This window comes from Dasypus novemcinctus, chromosome 9 (genome assembly GCF_030445035.2).
Source record: "Dasypus novemcinctus isolate mDasNov1 chromosome 9, mDasNov1.1.hap2, whole genome shotgun sequence".
Lineage (NCBI taxonomy): Eukaryota > Metazoa > Chordata > Mammalia > Cingulata > Dasypodidae > Dasypus > Dasypus novemcinctus.
The window spans coordinates 112,952,766-112,967,446 of NC_080681.1; the positions used below are offsets into that span (position 1 = coordinate 112,952,766).

General features: G+C 40.0%; 1 protein-coding gene and 1 pseudogene across 2 annotated transcripts in view; one reads left to right on the forward strand and one right to left on the reverse strand.

Moving 5' to 3' along the window:
- Window positions 1-14,681, reverse strand: part of CDC42 (cell division cycle 42) — a 60,381-nt gene that overhangs the window by 25,269 nt on the left and 20,431 nt on the right. For both annotated transcript variants that reach the window (XM_058304159.2, XM_058304160.2), the window contains exons 2-3: window positions 4,368-4,522; window positions 1,034-1,106 (exon numbers count right to left, since the gene is read on the reverse strand). In XM_058304159.2, coding sequence (XP_058160142.1) covers window positions 1,034-1,106; window positions 4,368-4,472 — 178 coding nt within the window. In that variant the 5' untranslated portion in view covers window positions 4,473-4,522. The remainder of the gene's footprint in view (window positions 1-1,033; window positions 1,107-4,367; window positions 4,523-14,681) is intronic.
- On the forward strand, window positions 7,248-8,430 carry LOC101420662 (glyceraldehyde-3-phosphate dehydrogenase pseudogene; annotated as a pseudogene).

The window sequence follows — 14,681 nt, forward strand, 5'->3', positions numbered from 1 at the left end:
GCACAATTCCATTTACGTGAAACTCTAGAAAAGGCAAAACTGTGGTAACAGAAAAGAGATCAGTGGTTGCCTGGAGCCAGGGGTCAAGCAAAGAAACAGGCTATAAAAGGGCACAAAGAAGAAAAATTTTAGGTTGATATGGAAATGTTCTATGCCCTGATTATGTTAGAGGTTACACCATTATATAATCAGCAAAATTCATAAAAAGCAGAAAGTTTAGAATCCTGCATATTAAAAGGATACCTTCTAAAATTTTCCTGTGGATAACTGAGCTGATAATAACAGAGACTAGAGAGAAAGAAGACAGAAATTAAGATATGTAGCATTGTTTAAACAAAAAGAAAATAACACTGAGAATGTAGGTACATTCAGGAAGAAAATAATCTGTTCTTATACTTTGGAAAGCTGATCACAAATGTCAAATAGTGGGAGCTAGATATTAGTCTGCCCTCAACATATCTTTAGTTTGGTACAAAAACACAAGCTATTATAAGATGCATATATTATACAGAAGCAGATATTAAATAAGTCTCCAAATTTCAGAGGGTGAAAATAGTAAGTCCTGTATATAGTTTTAATGTTCATACAAACTATTTGGATATTTAGGAAACACTGGGCTTAAAAAAAAAAAAAAACTAGGTGGAGTGAAGGGAGATAATCAGTAGGTATGTTTTATATGCACTCATCCCCTAAGTCTCTCCCCAACCATTAATATAGTCCCCAATTTTCTGCAAGGCGCACACACCTAGAGTTTTGTTCAGTTCAGAGCTTATGTGTCGTACTCTGCTCTCATCTCTACATTTTAGCCTACCACACCACCCATGCAGAGCACTTCAACTCCTTATTGACAAGTCTGGGATTGCTCCTTGGTCAAGCAGCAACCATCATGATAGTCAATCCTGCTAACTACTAACAAAATGCAAGTGATTGCTAATATGTTAATTTCCCAAGGCATCCAAAAAAAGACAGGCAACCAGCAACTGCTTTTTAACTACAAACCAAACAAAACATTATATATAAAATAAGTTTTCACCTGCAGTATCAAAAAGTCCGAGAGTATATGGCTCTCCACCAATCATAACTGTGACTGCATAGTTGTCAAAAACCTAAAAATACAAAAATACATTGTTAGTGTACAAGGAGATGGTCAAAATTGGGCAGGACAACTCAAGCTAATGAGGTGGTGCTTCCTTCTTAAGACTTAATCCTCTTTGACTTTAACTACCTTCCTTAAATAAGCAACCTTGCCAATTAAGTCCTTGCATGAGCTGAGTGGTTCTTGGAAAAAATGATAGGGGATGTGTTCGAGTCTGCTCTACCCCAGTAGCCTGAATAAAGAGCCACGAAGTTTCAGAGACATTACAGGAGCAGAGTCGTCTAGCTACACAAGCGATCCTGCTCAAATCGGGAGTTAGTAGTTGAAACTTTTGATGTTCAATTTCAGATTTCTAAGAAATCATTTCTTCATAGAATGTCTACTTTTAATCTAGAATTAAAATCTCCTAAATCTGTGGTAATCTAGCTTCTTCCTTTCAGAGTCCAAGACAAGAACCTTGTTGCAAACAAACCCATTTGAGAGAAATGAAGATCCCCTAAGGTATTCAAAACAGTGTCCAATTAAAGGCTGGATGACTTGTTGGGGATTTCATGAGCAAAATTCATGTTACTAGGTATAGAGCCGTACCATCTGACCTAATATTCCTTCTTTGGCAAGCTGCTTTATTGGCAAATAGACCATAAAACCCTTAACAAACTCAGTACATACTAGTATTGGTTGACTATTTTTACAAACGGGAGGTAATGGTGCCAAATCTGAAGAATCTGGCAAAGACCCAACACTAATTCATGGTTTCCTTTAAATTAATTCACAATTAAAAAGCAATGTTTTCCAAATAGAAGGATGCTGCATTTTAAGACCAGTCTTGCCTAACCTTTTAGTTACCTAACCCTAATTTTCTGGTTCACATTTGAATGGGTTGTTTGAGCACTTGTTTAAACATAAAGAAGAGTGGAGGCAAGGGCATGGGGGAAGGGTGGTTAAAAGAAACTCAGTTATTGATAAGAACTAAGAAATGTAAATAAATTTACATCCTCAAAGTACAAGTTATTTTTGTAAGTCACACTTAAGGGACTTAAAAACAGTCCTGGGAGCGGACATGGCTCAAGCAGCAGAGTGTCCACCTCCCAAAGGGAGGTCCCAGGTTCGGTTCAGGTACCTCCTAAAGAAAACAAACAAAGAGACAATGAGCAAAAGCAATGAGCAGGAAGTGGATATGGCTCAAGCAGCTGAGTGGCTACCTCCCATGTTGGAGGTCCTGGGTTTGGTTCCCAGTGCCTCCTAAAGAAAACAAAACAGACAATGAGCAGACAACAAGCAAGACAGACGAGGGAGCCAACTCAGGGGAGCCAATGTGGCTCAGTGGTTGAGCACCAGCACCAGCCTCCCACAAACAAGGCCACAAACAAGACCAGGTTCATCCCTGGTCCTGGTACCTCAAAAAATAAAAAAAAAAGGTAAGCGGCTGTGGCTCAATTAACTGGGCTCTCATCTACCACATGGGAGGCCCTAGGTTCAGTCCTGGGGCCTCCTTGTGAAGGGAGGCTTGCCCACATGCTATGGAAAGCCGCCCAGCCCGCAAGCACCCACAAGCACCACAGAGAAGCCGATTCAGCAAGGTGACGCAACAAAATGGGAGACAAGCAAAAACATAGAAGAGCACACAGCAAACAGACACAGAGAGCAGACAGCACACAAAAAGCCAGGGGGGGAGGCGGCAGATAAAATTTTTTATTAAAATAAAATAAAAATAGCCTTTTATGTTCATACACAGGACTGGACTAAGAATCAGAAAAGTTGGCTATCATTCCAGGCTGTTCATAAGCTAATACATATGAGTCTCATCCCTAAATTGGGCATGAATTTCCACAATCGTAGAAATGAATATGAAAATACGTATGAGTCCTTCCAGCTCTAAATTGCTGTTATTCTAGAAATGGTAACTCCCAGTTCACATACAGGCACAAAGAAGCATTTTACCCAAATCCGTTTCCAAAATAGCTTCAACAGGTACCTAGAGTACATTACCTGTACTTCACGGTCCATTTATTTACCTAAGTTCGTTTTAAAACTTTCTACTCTTACATACAAACACACATATACAAACACCCTTAGCTCCCCTTAAATACAACACCTAATGATAAAAGACATAAAACAAACTTAGAAACCATGTTTACAGGTAAATGAAGACTGAAATAAGAATTCTGACAATTGCCCTCAATCTGAGATAAGATGCTTAGTATCTCTAAAATTCCCCTAAAAGTCCTTTTCATTTCATCCTCAGAACTTCTTCCACTTTACACTGTCCCCAAATGGACCAACTCAAAAATGTGATTTTATATGTAATTATACCTTCAAATTCTGCTCCAAGGAACTTCATTTTTTCTTCCTTGCCTACCTCAATCACTTTTCCTCCTTGGGATATTATAGACTGTCAATTCCAATTGAAGGTACTACCAAACCTTTCACTCTATATTCATCTTCCTAATAACGATTATGTCTGTGAAGATATGTATACATTTTCTTCCTTTTCATTTCCAAAGAATACTAATCCCATATTAGTAACACATAGATTCCTCATAATCCCTAAAACAGCTCATTTAACAGAGGTGGTTATCTTGACAAACACGGGATCCGTAAGCATATTCTTTAACAAGCGAGTATTACACTAAAGAAAAATTCTGCCTGTCTTCTTTCACTTCAATAGCTTTGCTATTTCCATTTTCTCTCTGCTGTTCCAGGGAACAGATAAAAAGCAACTGTGGGAAAGGACCCCCAGAAGCTTCTGTAGGCCTTCTCATAATAAAACAGGTTTGCTCTTCACTCAAGACCATTTTGGAACTCCATTAATGTTAAGGGAATAACTCCATAAGAGTCTTTCCTATTCCCTCTAAGAGGAGACATCTGCTAATATCTTTGAAATTACAAAACCCCTGAAAAAGCATCCCAGGGGACCTCCAAACACAGATCAATTATTGGCCAAGATTTTTTTTTAAAAGTCACCTCGTTCCAAGATGTAGGGCATATTTCTCCAAACTGAGACCACCACTCTTTAGAATCTTGTCTACTGGAGTTTTGCCTCCCAGCACTTCTTGCAAACCCTTGTGTCACCCCTTCTGACTTTCCACTGATTTTTCAGCTGTTTAATTTTAAAGTGTATATAATTTACCCATGAGAAGTCAAGATCTTTAAAAACAGGAAACAGGCAGACAACAGAAAAATTTCAGTAACACAGAGGAAGAGTTTTCAAGAGGATATCAAATTACAATATAATATATTTCACTAACGTATGATAAGCCTTTATACTTACAGTCGGTACATATTCAGATGGAAATTTGTTTGTTGTGTAGGATATCAGGAGACATGTTTTACCAACAGCACCATCGCCCACAACAACACACTTAATTGTCTGCATTGCTGAAACAGTTTTGTATCCACTTTAAATACTTCAAATTCAATGTTGACCTACAAAAAGATTAAAGAAACTTGTTTTATTCATTTTTATTAATTTTTAGTTCCCTCAACTACAGGTTCACTCTTTCAGAGCAAGAACAGAATTAGCACAACTACTGTAACTGAAGGAACTTAAGAGATACAGTGACAAGGATATGGTCAAAGTCAAAACCACGAAAAGCATCAATTTTCCAAGTTTCTGATCCCTGGTTGACTCTACATAAGTACTTTAAAAAAAAGTCCAAAGTGGTCTAATGATCAGCATATTTCTTTTTAGAGTGAAAGAGAAGAGACTATGTCAGAACGAGTCCAACATAGAGTACCTAGGATTACTTTGTGAAACCCTTCAGCCCTATGTACACTTGCACATACATGTGTAAGCTTGTTATATGTACAAGATTGCACTACAAAGGTGACTGCTGTGAAGGTAACCTTGCCCAGCCTGAAAGCTGTAGCTACTCTGCGACCAACAAGCAGCCGAACACCACCACTACCTCCCATAATACGTGAGCAGCAGGAGGAACTGGACAAAGATCAGGGCACTCCCTAGTCTCAGCTGCTGTTTTAGCACTAAGATGCCTAGTTATTAATTCAATATTGATGGTATAAAAAAGTCAAAACCTACATTTTTACAATAAAAAAGTCAGATCAATCTAAATCATATTAACTTATAAGTAGATATATTACTTTAGTTTCTCTTACTATATTCCTCCATTCTAAGAAGCTGTTGATTATAAATGCACCAAAGTTTTATTACATTTCATCAATTCTGAGACATTTTTCACATTTAAACATCTCTAAAATCACAATGTGTTCTTTATTCAGAGTGCTTTACAGTCATTATCAGCCATTTTTCCCCCCACATTTTGACATCTACATAATTGGTACAAATGGCATTTTAGATTTAATGAAATGCTGTGATTATTTTTTTCTTTTCAATTCAGGGTGAAGGAAAGAAAGGTAAAGTAGGTATAGTTCTGATCACCCTACAGAACACTTTCTAGTTGCCTACGAACCTGTTTCAAGTACAATTCTTTTACCTTGTATTTCTCCTGAGTGGTATTACTAGGTGATTTCCTATGTCAAGCTATTCATAAGCACTGGACAGAAATTAATATTTGATCACTGTGGCAGAGTCTGCCAATTCTTCCCCTCTTCTGCAATAGGATTTTTAGCTAAGCACATGGCCCCTAGTAAAGATTACATTTCCCAGATTCCATTGCAGCTAAAAGTGACCACTGTGACTATTTTCTGGCAAATCGAGAAGTGATGGATGCAACGTCACAGACTAGCCTTAAAGGCAAAGGACCTCACCTCCCATATTCCAGGCTTTAGGCTGGAACACATACATGATGAGCGCTGAAGCAGTTATACTGAACCACAAGACAAATTATACGTTAAGGAGGCACAATACAATATGAGAGGTCAGCCTTGAATTGCCCTCAGGACTTTTACATGAGAAATAAATGAACTCTGTCTCATTAAGACGCCAGTTTCTCTATTATAGCAGGAGAACGGAAATCCTGAATTATTATATTTCATAGACTCAAAAAAAAAAAATGATTTTTAAATGCATCCTAAACTGAGGTATTAAATGTGGGAGAAAAAAAGTCTTAGAATCAAAAAAATACAGTATTATTTGAATTTACCAAGTAACTACAGTAAAACTTGACCTCTGACTTTATGGCTCAAAATGTCTGATAAATGCTGTTTTTAAGTTTTAATTGCGATTGAAATAAAATTGTCATCCCTAAAGGTGAAGCTCCTGAACTTCACTCTTTATCTGGTATTCACTTTTTTGGTTTTTATTTTTTTTTCTAAGATTTATTTATTTTGTATTTATTTCTCTCCCCTCCCCCCCGCCGTCGGTTGTCTGCTCTCTGTATCCATTCGCTGTGTATTCTTCTGCATTGTCCACTTCTATCCTTGTCAGTGGCACGGGAATCTGTCTCTTCTTGTTGCGTCATCTTGACGCGTCAGCTCTTCTTGCATGCGGCGCCACTCCCCGGCTAGTTGGACTTTCTTTCGAGCTGGGTGGCTCTCCTTACAGAGCGCGCTCCCTGTGCATGGGGCTCCCCTACACAGGGAACACCCCTGCGTGGCACTTCACTCCTGGCACACATCAGCACTGCACGTGGGCCAGCTCCACACAGGTCAAGGAGGTCCTACCAAAGACCTCCCATGTGGTAGGCAGATGCTCTATCCATTAAGCCAAGGCTGCTTCCCTATTATTGATTTTTATTTTTTAGATTTATTTATTTCTCCCTACTCCCTCGTTTGCATTTGCTGGGTGCTGTGTCTTTAGGCAGTACCAGGAACTAACCCAGGACCTCTGATGTTGGAGAGAGGCGCCTAATCACAAAAGCCACCTACGCTCCCTGCTTGGTTGGATCTCTCATTACGTTTTTTCTTCTTGTGTCTCTTGTTGCATCATCTTATAGTGTCAGCTTGCCGTGCCTGCCCATCACATCAGCTTGCTGTCTTGCTCATTTTCTTTAGGAGGCACAGGGAACCTCTGCTCCATGCTTTGTTGTGTCTCCCATTATGTTTTTCTTCTTGTGTCTCTTGTTGCATCACCTTTGTTGTGTCAGCTTCCCATGCCTGCCCATCACATCATCTCGCTGTCTTCTTTAGGAGACCCTGGGAACCAAACCATGGCCCACCCATGTGGTAGGTGGGAGCTCAGTGGGCCACATCCACTTCCCTCTGGTATTAACTTTTAAGAATTACACCCACGGCTCTCTGCCCCTTCCCGTTCGACAGACAGCCGCAGCTCTTCGCGCAGCGCCAGCCGCATCCCTGAGACAAGATGGTGAAGATTGGAGTAAACGGATTTAGCCGTATTGGGCGCCTGGTCACCAGGGCTGCTGTGAACTCTGGCAAAGTGCAGGCTGTTGCCATCAATGACCCCTTCATCGACCTCAACTACATGGTCTACATGTTCCAGTATGATTCCACCCATGGCAAGTTCAAGGGCACTGTCAAGGCTGAGAACGGGAAGCTTGTCATCAATGGGCATCCCATCACTATCTTCCAGGAGCGAGACCCCGCCAACATCAAGTGGGGTGATGCCGGTGCTGAATATGTTGTGAAGTCCACTGGTGTCTTCATGACCTTGGAGAAGGCTGGGGCTCACTTGAAAGGTGGCGCCAAGAGAGTCATCATCTCTGCCCCTTCGGCCGATGCCCCCATGTTTGTGATGGGCGTGAACCATGACAAGTACAATTCCCTGAAGATCGTCAGCAATGCTTCCTGCACCACCAACTGCCTGGCTCCCCTAGCCAAGGTCATCCATGACAACTTCGGCATCATGGAGGGACTCATGACCAGTGTCCACGCCATCACTGCCACCCAGAAAACTGTGGACGGCCCCTCCGGGAAGCTGTGGCTTGATGGCCGTGGGGCTGCCCAGAACATCATCCCTGCATCTACCGGCGCTGCCAAGGTGGTGGGCAAGGTCATCCCAGAGCTGAATGGGAAGCTCACTGGCATGGCCTTCCGCGTCCCCACCCCCAACGTGTCTGTCGTGGATCTGACCTGCCATCTGGAGAAAGCGGCCAAATACGATGACATCAAGAAGGTGGTGAAGCAGGCATCAGATGGTCCCCTGAAGGGTATCCGGGGCTACACTGAGGACCAGGTTGTCTCCTGCGACTTTAACAGTGACACCCACTCTTCCACCTTTGATGCTGGGGCTGGCATTGCTCTCAACGACCACTTTGTCAAGCTCATTTCCTGGTACGACAATGAATTTGGCTACAGCAACAGGGTGGTGGACCTCATGGTCCACATGGCCTCCAAGGAGTAAGAGCCCCTGGACTACCAGCCCCAGCAATGGTTGAGAGGAAAAGTGGCAGCTGCTGGGGAGTTCTGACCCCAACCTGATCCCCCAACACTGAGCACCACCATCCGCCACAGCTTTCATCCCAGACCCCCTGGAGAAGGGGAGGGGCTCAGAGGGCCCTACCTTGTCGTGTACCATCAATAAAGTATACTGTACCCAAAAAAAAAAAAAAAAAAAAGAATTACACCCACACCAACAATCAAATACAAAAACAACAGGCCATCTATTAAAAATCTGCAACTTCTAGTGAAGGAAGAGCTATCATTTCTTGAAATTTTCATTAAAATTCCCTATAAAATCAGGAAGGAAAAAATATGAACAGTTTCCACAATTAAAGCCAAGATGTAACTTGGCCACATAGCTAAATATATTACAATACTGATGAAGGTTAGAAGTGATCTAAAACATTTCTCAATGAAAAAAGAAAAGCTATCACTAATTATTGTATTAAAGGAGAATAATTTAAATAGGATTCGAATTGAATTCCTGGGAAGTGGGTTTGGCTCAACTGATAGAGCATCCACCTACCATATGGGAGGTCCAGGGTTCAAACCCAGGGCCTCCTGACCCATGTGGTAAGTTGGCCCATGCACAGTGCTGATGCACGCAAGGAGTGCCATGCCATGCAGGGGCGTCCCCGTGTAGGAGAGCTCCACATGCAAGGAATGTGCCCTGTGCAAGAAAAGCGCAACCTGCCCAGGAGTGGCACCGCACTCACAGAGAGGTGACGCAGCAAGATGATGCAACAAAAAAAGACACAGGTTCCCGGTGCCGCTGACAAGAATACAAGTGGACACAGAAGAACACGCAGCAAATGGACATAGAGAACAGAAGACAATTGGGGGGGGGGGTTAAGTGGGAAGGGGAGAGAAATAAATTAAAAATTAAATTAAATAAATTAAAAAAACAAAAACAAACTGATTCCTTTTTTGTATTACAGCTATATTTGGAGATTTCATTTAAATGGACTATCTTCAGAAGATCATACACAGTCTTAGAATATTGGTTTTTAAACATAGTATCCATCTCTCTGAGACAAAGAACCAGTAATTACAAGAAAACATAAGAAATGAAATCACCCTGGCCACCAATAAACTCACAGATGTTAAGTAAAACATACACTTACAACACAACTTGCATTAGAAGAAATTTGCAGTGTAAGCTTAGGGACAAAGGTAACAACATTTCAAATTGACAAGTTCTGTGGGGTTTTTTTAAGATTTTTTTTTCTCTCCTCCCCCCACCCCGTTGTCTGCACTCTGTGTCCATTCGCTGTATGTTCTTCTGTGTCTGCTTGTATTCTTGTCAGTGGCACCAGGAATCTGTGTCTATTTTTGTTGCGTCATCCTGCTGCGTCAGCTCTCCGTGTGGGCAGCGCCACTCCTGGACAGACTGCACTTTTTTTCCATGCTGGGCGGCTCTCCTTATAGGGCACACTCCTTGCCTGTGGGCTCCCCTACACAGGGGACACCCCTGTGTGGCATAGCACTCCTTGCGCACATCAGCACTGCACATGAACAAGCTCATCACATGGGTCAGGAGGCCCTGGGTTTGAACCCTGGACTTCCCATGTGGTAGGCAGACACTCTATCTGTTGAGCCAAATCCGCTTCCCAGTTTTTTCTTTTAAATGTGTAATTTTTAAAATATCTATGCATTCACAAACATGAATTCATTACAACTAAATGGCACATTTGCAGACGGAGATTGTACTGGGTTGAAAAGTGCCCTTACCCCCAAAAACTCGCGTCTATGTGGAACCTCAGAATGTGACTATTTGGAAAAAGGGTCTTTGCAGATATAATTAAATTAAGATGAGGCCATACGGAATTAGAATGGGCCCTAATGACTACTGTCTTCTTCATAAGAGAAAAGAAAGGGAGATTCTGACAAAGGAAAGGGAGATTCTGACAAAGGAAAGGGAGATTCTGACAGATACAGAGAGTTCTGAAGAAGTCCATGTGATAACAGACGCAAACACTGGAGTGATGCAATTACAAGCCAAGGAAGACCAAAGAATGTCAAGGAACACTAGAAACCACCAGAAGCTGGAAGAGGCATGGAAGCGTTCTTCCCTAGAGCCTTCAGAAAAAGCTTCACCCAGATGACACCTTGGTTTTGAACTTCTAGCCTCCAGAACTGAGAAAATAAATTACTATTGTTTTAAGCCACCTAGTTCGTGGTAATTTGTTTCAGCAGCTCTAGGAAAGTATTATAGATATCTTTAAGATTTTCCAATGGAAGATAATAAGTAAATAAAATTCATATAATAGAAACAAGCTTTATAGACAAACATGCTAGACTATTAAACAAACATCGCTACTTTGGAAATTTTGTAGGAGTCTGTGTCTTTTCTTTATCTCTGTAAGAGAAACAGCCCCCAAGCCAATAAGGTCCTTGATGTGTGTTCTGCCAACAGTTGGGAAGAATATCCAAATTACATAAACTTGCCATTTTTAGTAAGAATTAAAAGGGCAATTGTAGTTTCTCTCCTATTACAGTATAAAAGTACCCTTTAATTACCTGTTGTTTTTCTTAAAGGAAATAAAACCTCAGAATTACAACATATCTCTAGTTTTAAAAGGTCAGTTGTTTACAATAAAATAAAGATTTCAAAAAAATTTTTAAAAGGCCAGTTTTCTGATATAGTTGTAAAACTGAAAACATACAAATTAATCACCATCCTAAACTGTATAATGTTTAACTGTATAACTAAATTAAGAAAAAATGAGTAGCATTTTTAAAGGGAAAATAAATATGATAAATTGTTTTAATCAAATCTTAAGTGAAACATACAAATTAATCGCCATTCTAAACTATAATGTTTATACAACTAAATTCATTAAGAAAAAATGAGGAGCATTTTTAAAGGGAAAAAAATTAAATATAACAAATGATAAATTGTGTTTTAATCAAATCTTAAACGAAATAAAATAAGCATGTCAAAAAAGCAAAATGGTAAAAGCTTCAAAAAGTCTCAAGGTTCCAACAGACTAACGTAAAGTTGTATTCGTGAATAGCTTCAAAGTCAGGAAAATTTTGGGGTTTTTTGTTTGTTTGTTTTGAGGTACCAGGGGCTGAGGATTAAACCTAGGACCTCGTATGTGGGAAGCTGACGTTCAACCACATTAGCTTCCCTTCATTGGTTTGTCTGTTTTGCTTGTTGTTGTCCTTGCTTCTTTCAGAAGGCAGAGGAAACCAAACCTGGGGCTTCCCATGTGGGAGGCAGACACTCAACTGCTTACACTACACCTACTCCCAAAAACTCTGGGTTGTTTTTTTTTTAAGACGTCTTTTTTTTAAAAAAGATTTATTTATTTATTTCTCTCCTCTCTCCCCTCCCCCCTCACCCCCGTTGTCTGCTCTCTGTGTCCATGTGCTGTGTATTTTCTGTGTCCGCTTGTATTCTCATCAGCAACTCCGGAAATCTGTGTCTCTTTTTGTTGTGTCATCTCTCTGTGTGTGCTACGTCACTCCTAGGCAGGCTGCAATTTTATTGCGCTGGGTAGCTCTCCTTATGGGGCGCACTCCTTGCACGTGGGGCTTCCCTACGCGGGGGACACCCCTGTGTGGCACAGCACTCCTCGCACACATCAGCACTGCACATGGGCCAGCTCACCACACAGGTCAGGAGGCCCTGGGTTTGAACCCTGGACCTCCTATGAGGTAGGCAGATGCTCTATCAAGTGAGCCAAATCCGCTTCCCAAAACTCTGGGTTTTAATCTCTGCTCAGGCACATACTAGTTAAGTGACACTGGGAAAGTTTCTTAATCTCTTTTGCCTCAATTTTCTCATTTGTAAATAATCAGTGTCTTACACAGTTGTTATGAAGATTAAGTAATATACAAGCACCTGGCTCATAACACATAATATATATGAATTCCTTCTATCATATTTGGCAGTCAAGTCGATCCAACCACATCTATTTTTGTCCAGTGAATCAAAACTTACACTGAACTATTCTCCCTGCATGGTGGACTATTATCTTAATCAAAGCTTTTCATGCTTTGCACATAGCAGGCACACCAAAAACAAAGGTTAAAATTAAATAGGGGAACAGGTATAGCTCAGGTGGTTGAGTGCCTGCTTCTCATTTATAAGGTCCAGGTTCAATCCCTAGCGCCTCCTGAAAAAAAAAGTAAATAAACAGAATGAGGTTAGAGCAGAAGTTCTTAACTTTTTTTGTTTCATGGACTCCTCTGCCAGTCAGTTAAAATAAACACTACCGTAATTTATTTATTGCATACATTTATAAGTGGAGGAAATGCTAGATTTCAGTTAGAGGTCAGAGAAAATAAAGATAGTAAGTTGATTTATTTCAATTCAAGCTTACAAACCCCCTGAAATCCTGGATCCCTGGTTAAGAACCCCAGGGTAGGATAACGGAAAGCTGAAGGTTAACTTGTGCAGAACTAGTAAAAAAGGATGTAACAGAAAAGGTGAAAGCACAACAAATGTTTTTAACTAGCGGTGTTATTATACAGGCACCACAGTAGTTCAAAGGGAAGTCCAAGATCATCTGTATTACTAAGAGGAAAACTGAAAAATGTAACATGGGACTGCATGCCATAGTAAAACCTCATGTGAAATATGAATATGGGTAATATTACATAAATAAGACTATTTTTCTTTGAAACTGAACAAATGTATGTTGATGTTACAAGGTATTAATATCAGACAAAAAATTATGCTTAAAGAGAACAACCAGATACAAAGTACAACATATTGTATGATTCCATTTATGTAAAATATAAATATAAATCAATTTATAAAGATGAAATTACATTAGTGGTCATGTAGGGCTGGGGAAGAATAGAGGAACTGAGAGGTGACTGCTAAGAGGTGTAGTTTTTCTCTTTGGAGTAATGAAACTGTTCTAAAATTTTTTGTGGTGATGAACATACAACATTCTGATTATACTAAAAGCCACTGAAAATACACTTTGGATAGACTATACTGTATGTGAATCTATCTCAACAAAACTACTTTAAAATAAATAAATAAATATGCAAGACTAGCCAGAAATAGCAGCTATGTACAGCAGGGGAAGCATAAAAAGATTGAGAGGTGATGAATTTGTTTTTTTGCTTTTTACTATTATGGATATAATGAAAATATTTGATTCATAGTAATACAATCATGCAGCATTTGTCCTTTTGCATCTGGCTTGCTTTGCTCAACATAATGCCTCCAGGTTCATCCATGTTGTCATATGCTTTATGACTTCATTTCTTCTTACAGCTGCGAAATATTCCATCATGTATATACACCACAGTCTGTTTATCCATTCATCAATTTATAGACACCTGGGTTGTTTCCAGGTTTTGGCAAGCATGCATAATGCCACTATGAACATCAGTGTGCAGATGTCTGTTCACGTCACTGCTCTCAGCTCTTCTGGGTATATACAAAGTAGTGGTATTGCAGGGTCACATGGCAAGTCTATATTCAACTTCCTTAGGAACTGACAAAGTCTTCCAGAGTGGCTGTACCACTCTGCATTGCCATCAACAGTGAATTGTGTTCCTATCTCTCCACATCTTCTCCAGCACTTGTAGTTCTGTCTTTAATATTGGCCATTCTGATAGGTGTGAAATGATCTCATAGTTCTATTTGCATTTCCCTAATCATTAGTGACTTTGAATGTTTTTTCATGTGTTTTTTTTTTCATTTGTATTTCTTCTTTAGACAAATGTCTATTCAAGTCTTTTGCCCATTTTTTAATTGGATCATTTGTCTTTTTATTGTTGAACTGTAACATCTCTTTATATATACTGGATATTAAGCCTTTATCAGACATGTGATTTCCAAATATTTTCTCCCATTGAGTCGGCTGTGTTTTCACCCTTTTGACAAAGTCCTGTGAGGTACAAAAGTGTTTAATTTTGAGGAGGTCCCATTTATCTATTTTTGTTGTTGTTGCGCATGCTTTGGGATAAGGTCCCAGAAACCACCACCTACTACAAGGTTTTGAAGATGTTTGGCCATGTTTTCTTCTAGTAGTTTTATGATCTTGGCTTTTATATTTAGGTTTTTGACCCATTTTGAGTTGATTCTTGTATAGGGAGTGAGACAGGGATCATCTTTCATTCCTTTAGTTAGAGATATTCAGTTCTCCCAGCACCATTTTTTAAGAGACTGTTTTGTCCTGTTTACATGGACTTGGTAGGTTTGTCAAAAACCAATTGACTACTCGTTTATAAATGGGATTGTGACTGAAAAAGGTAGTCTGGGGAAGTAAATGTCAATAGAAAGAAAGCTAAAGAATAATCTAGGGACTGAATAACACAGTGAACCCACCCAGAGGCTGTTGAGAATTGCGGTTAA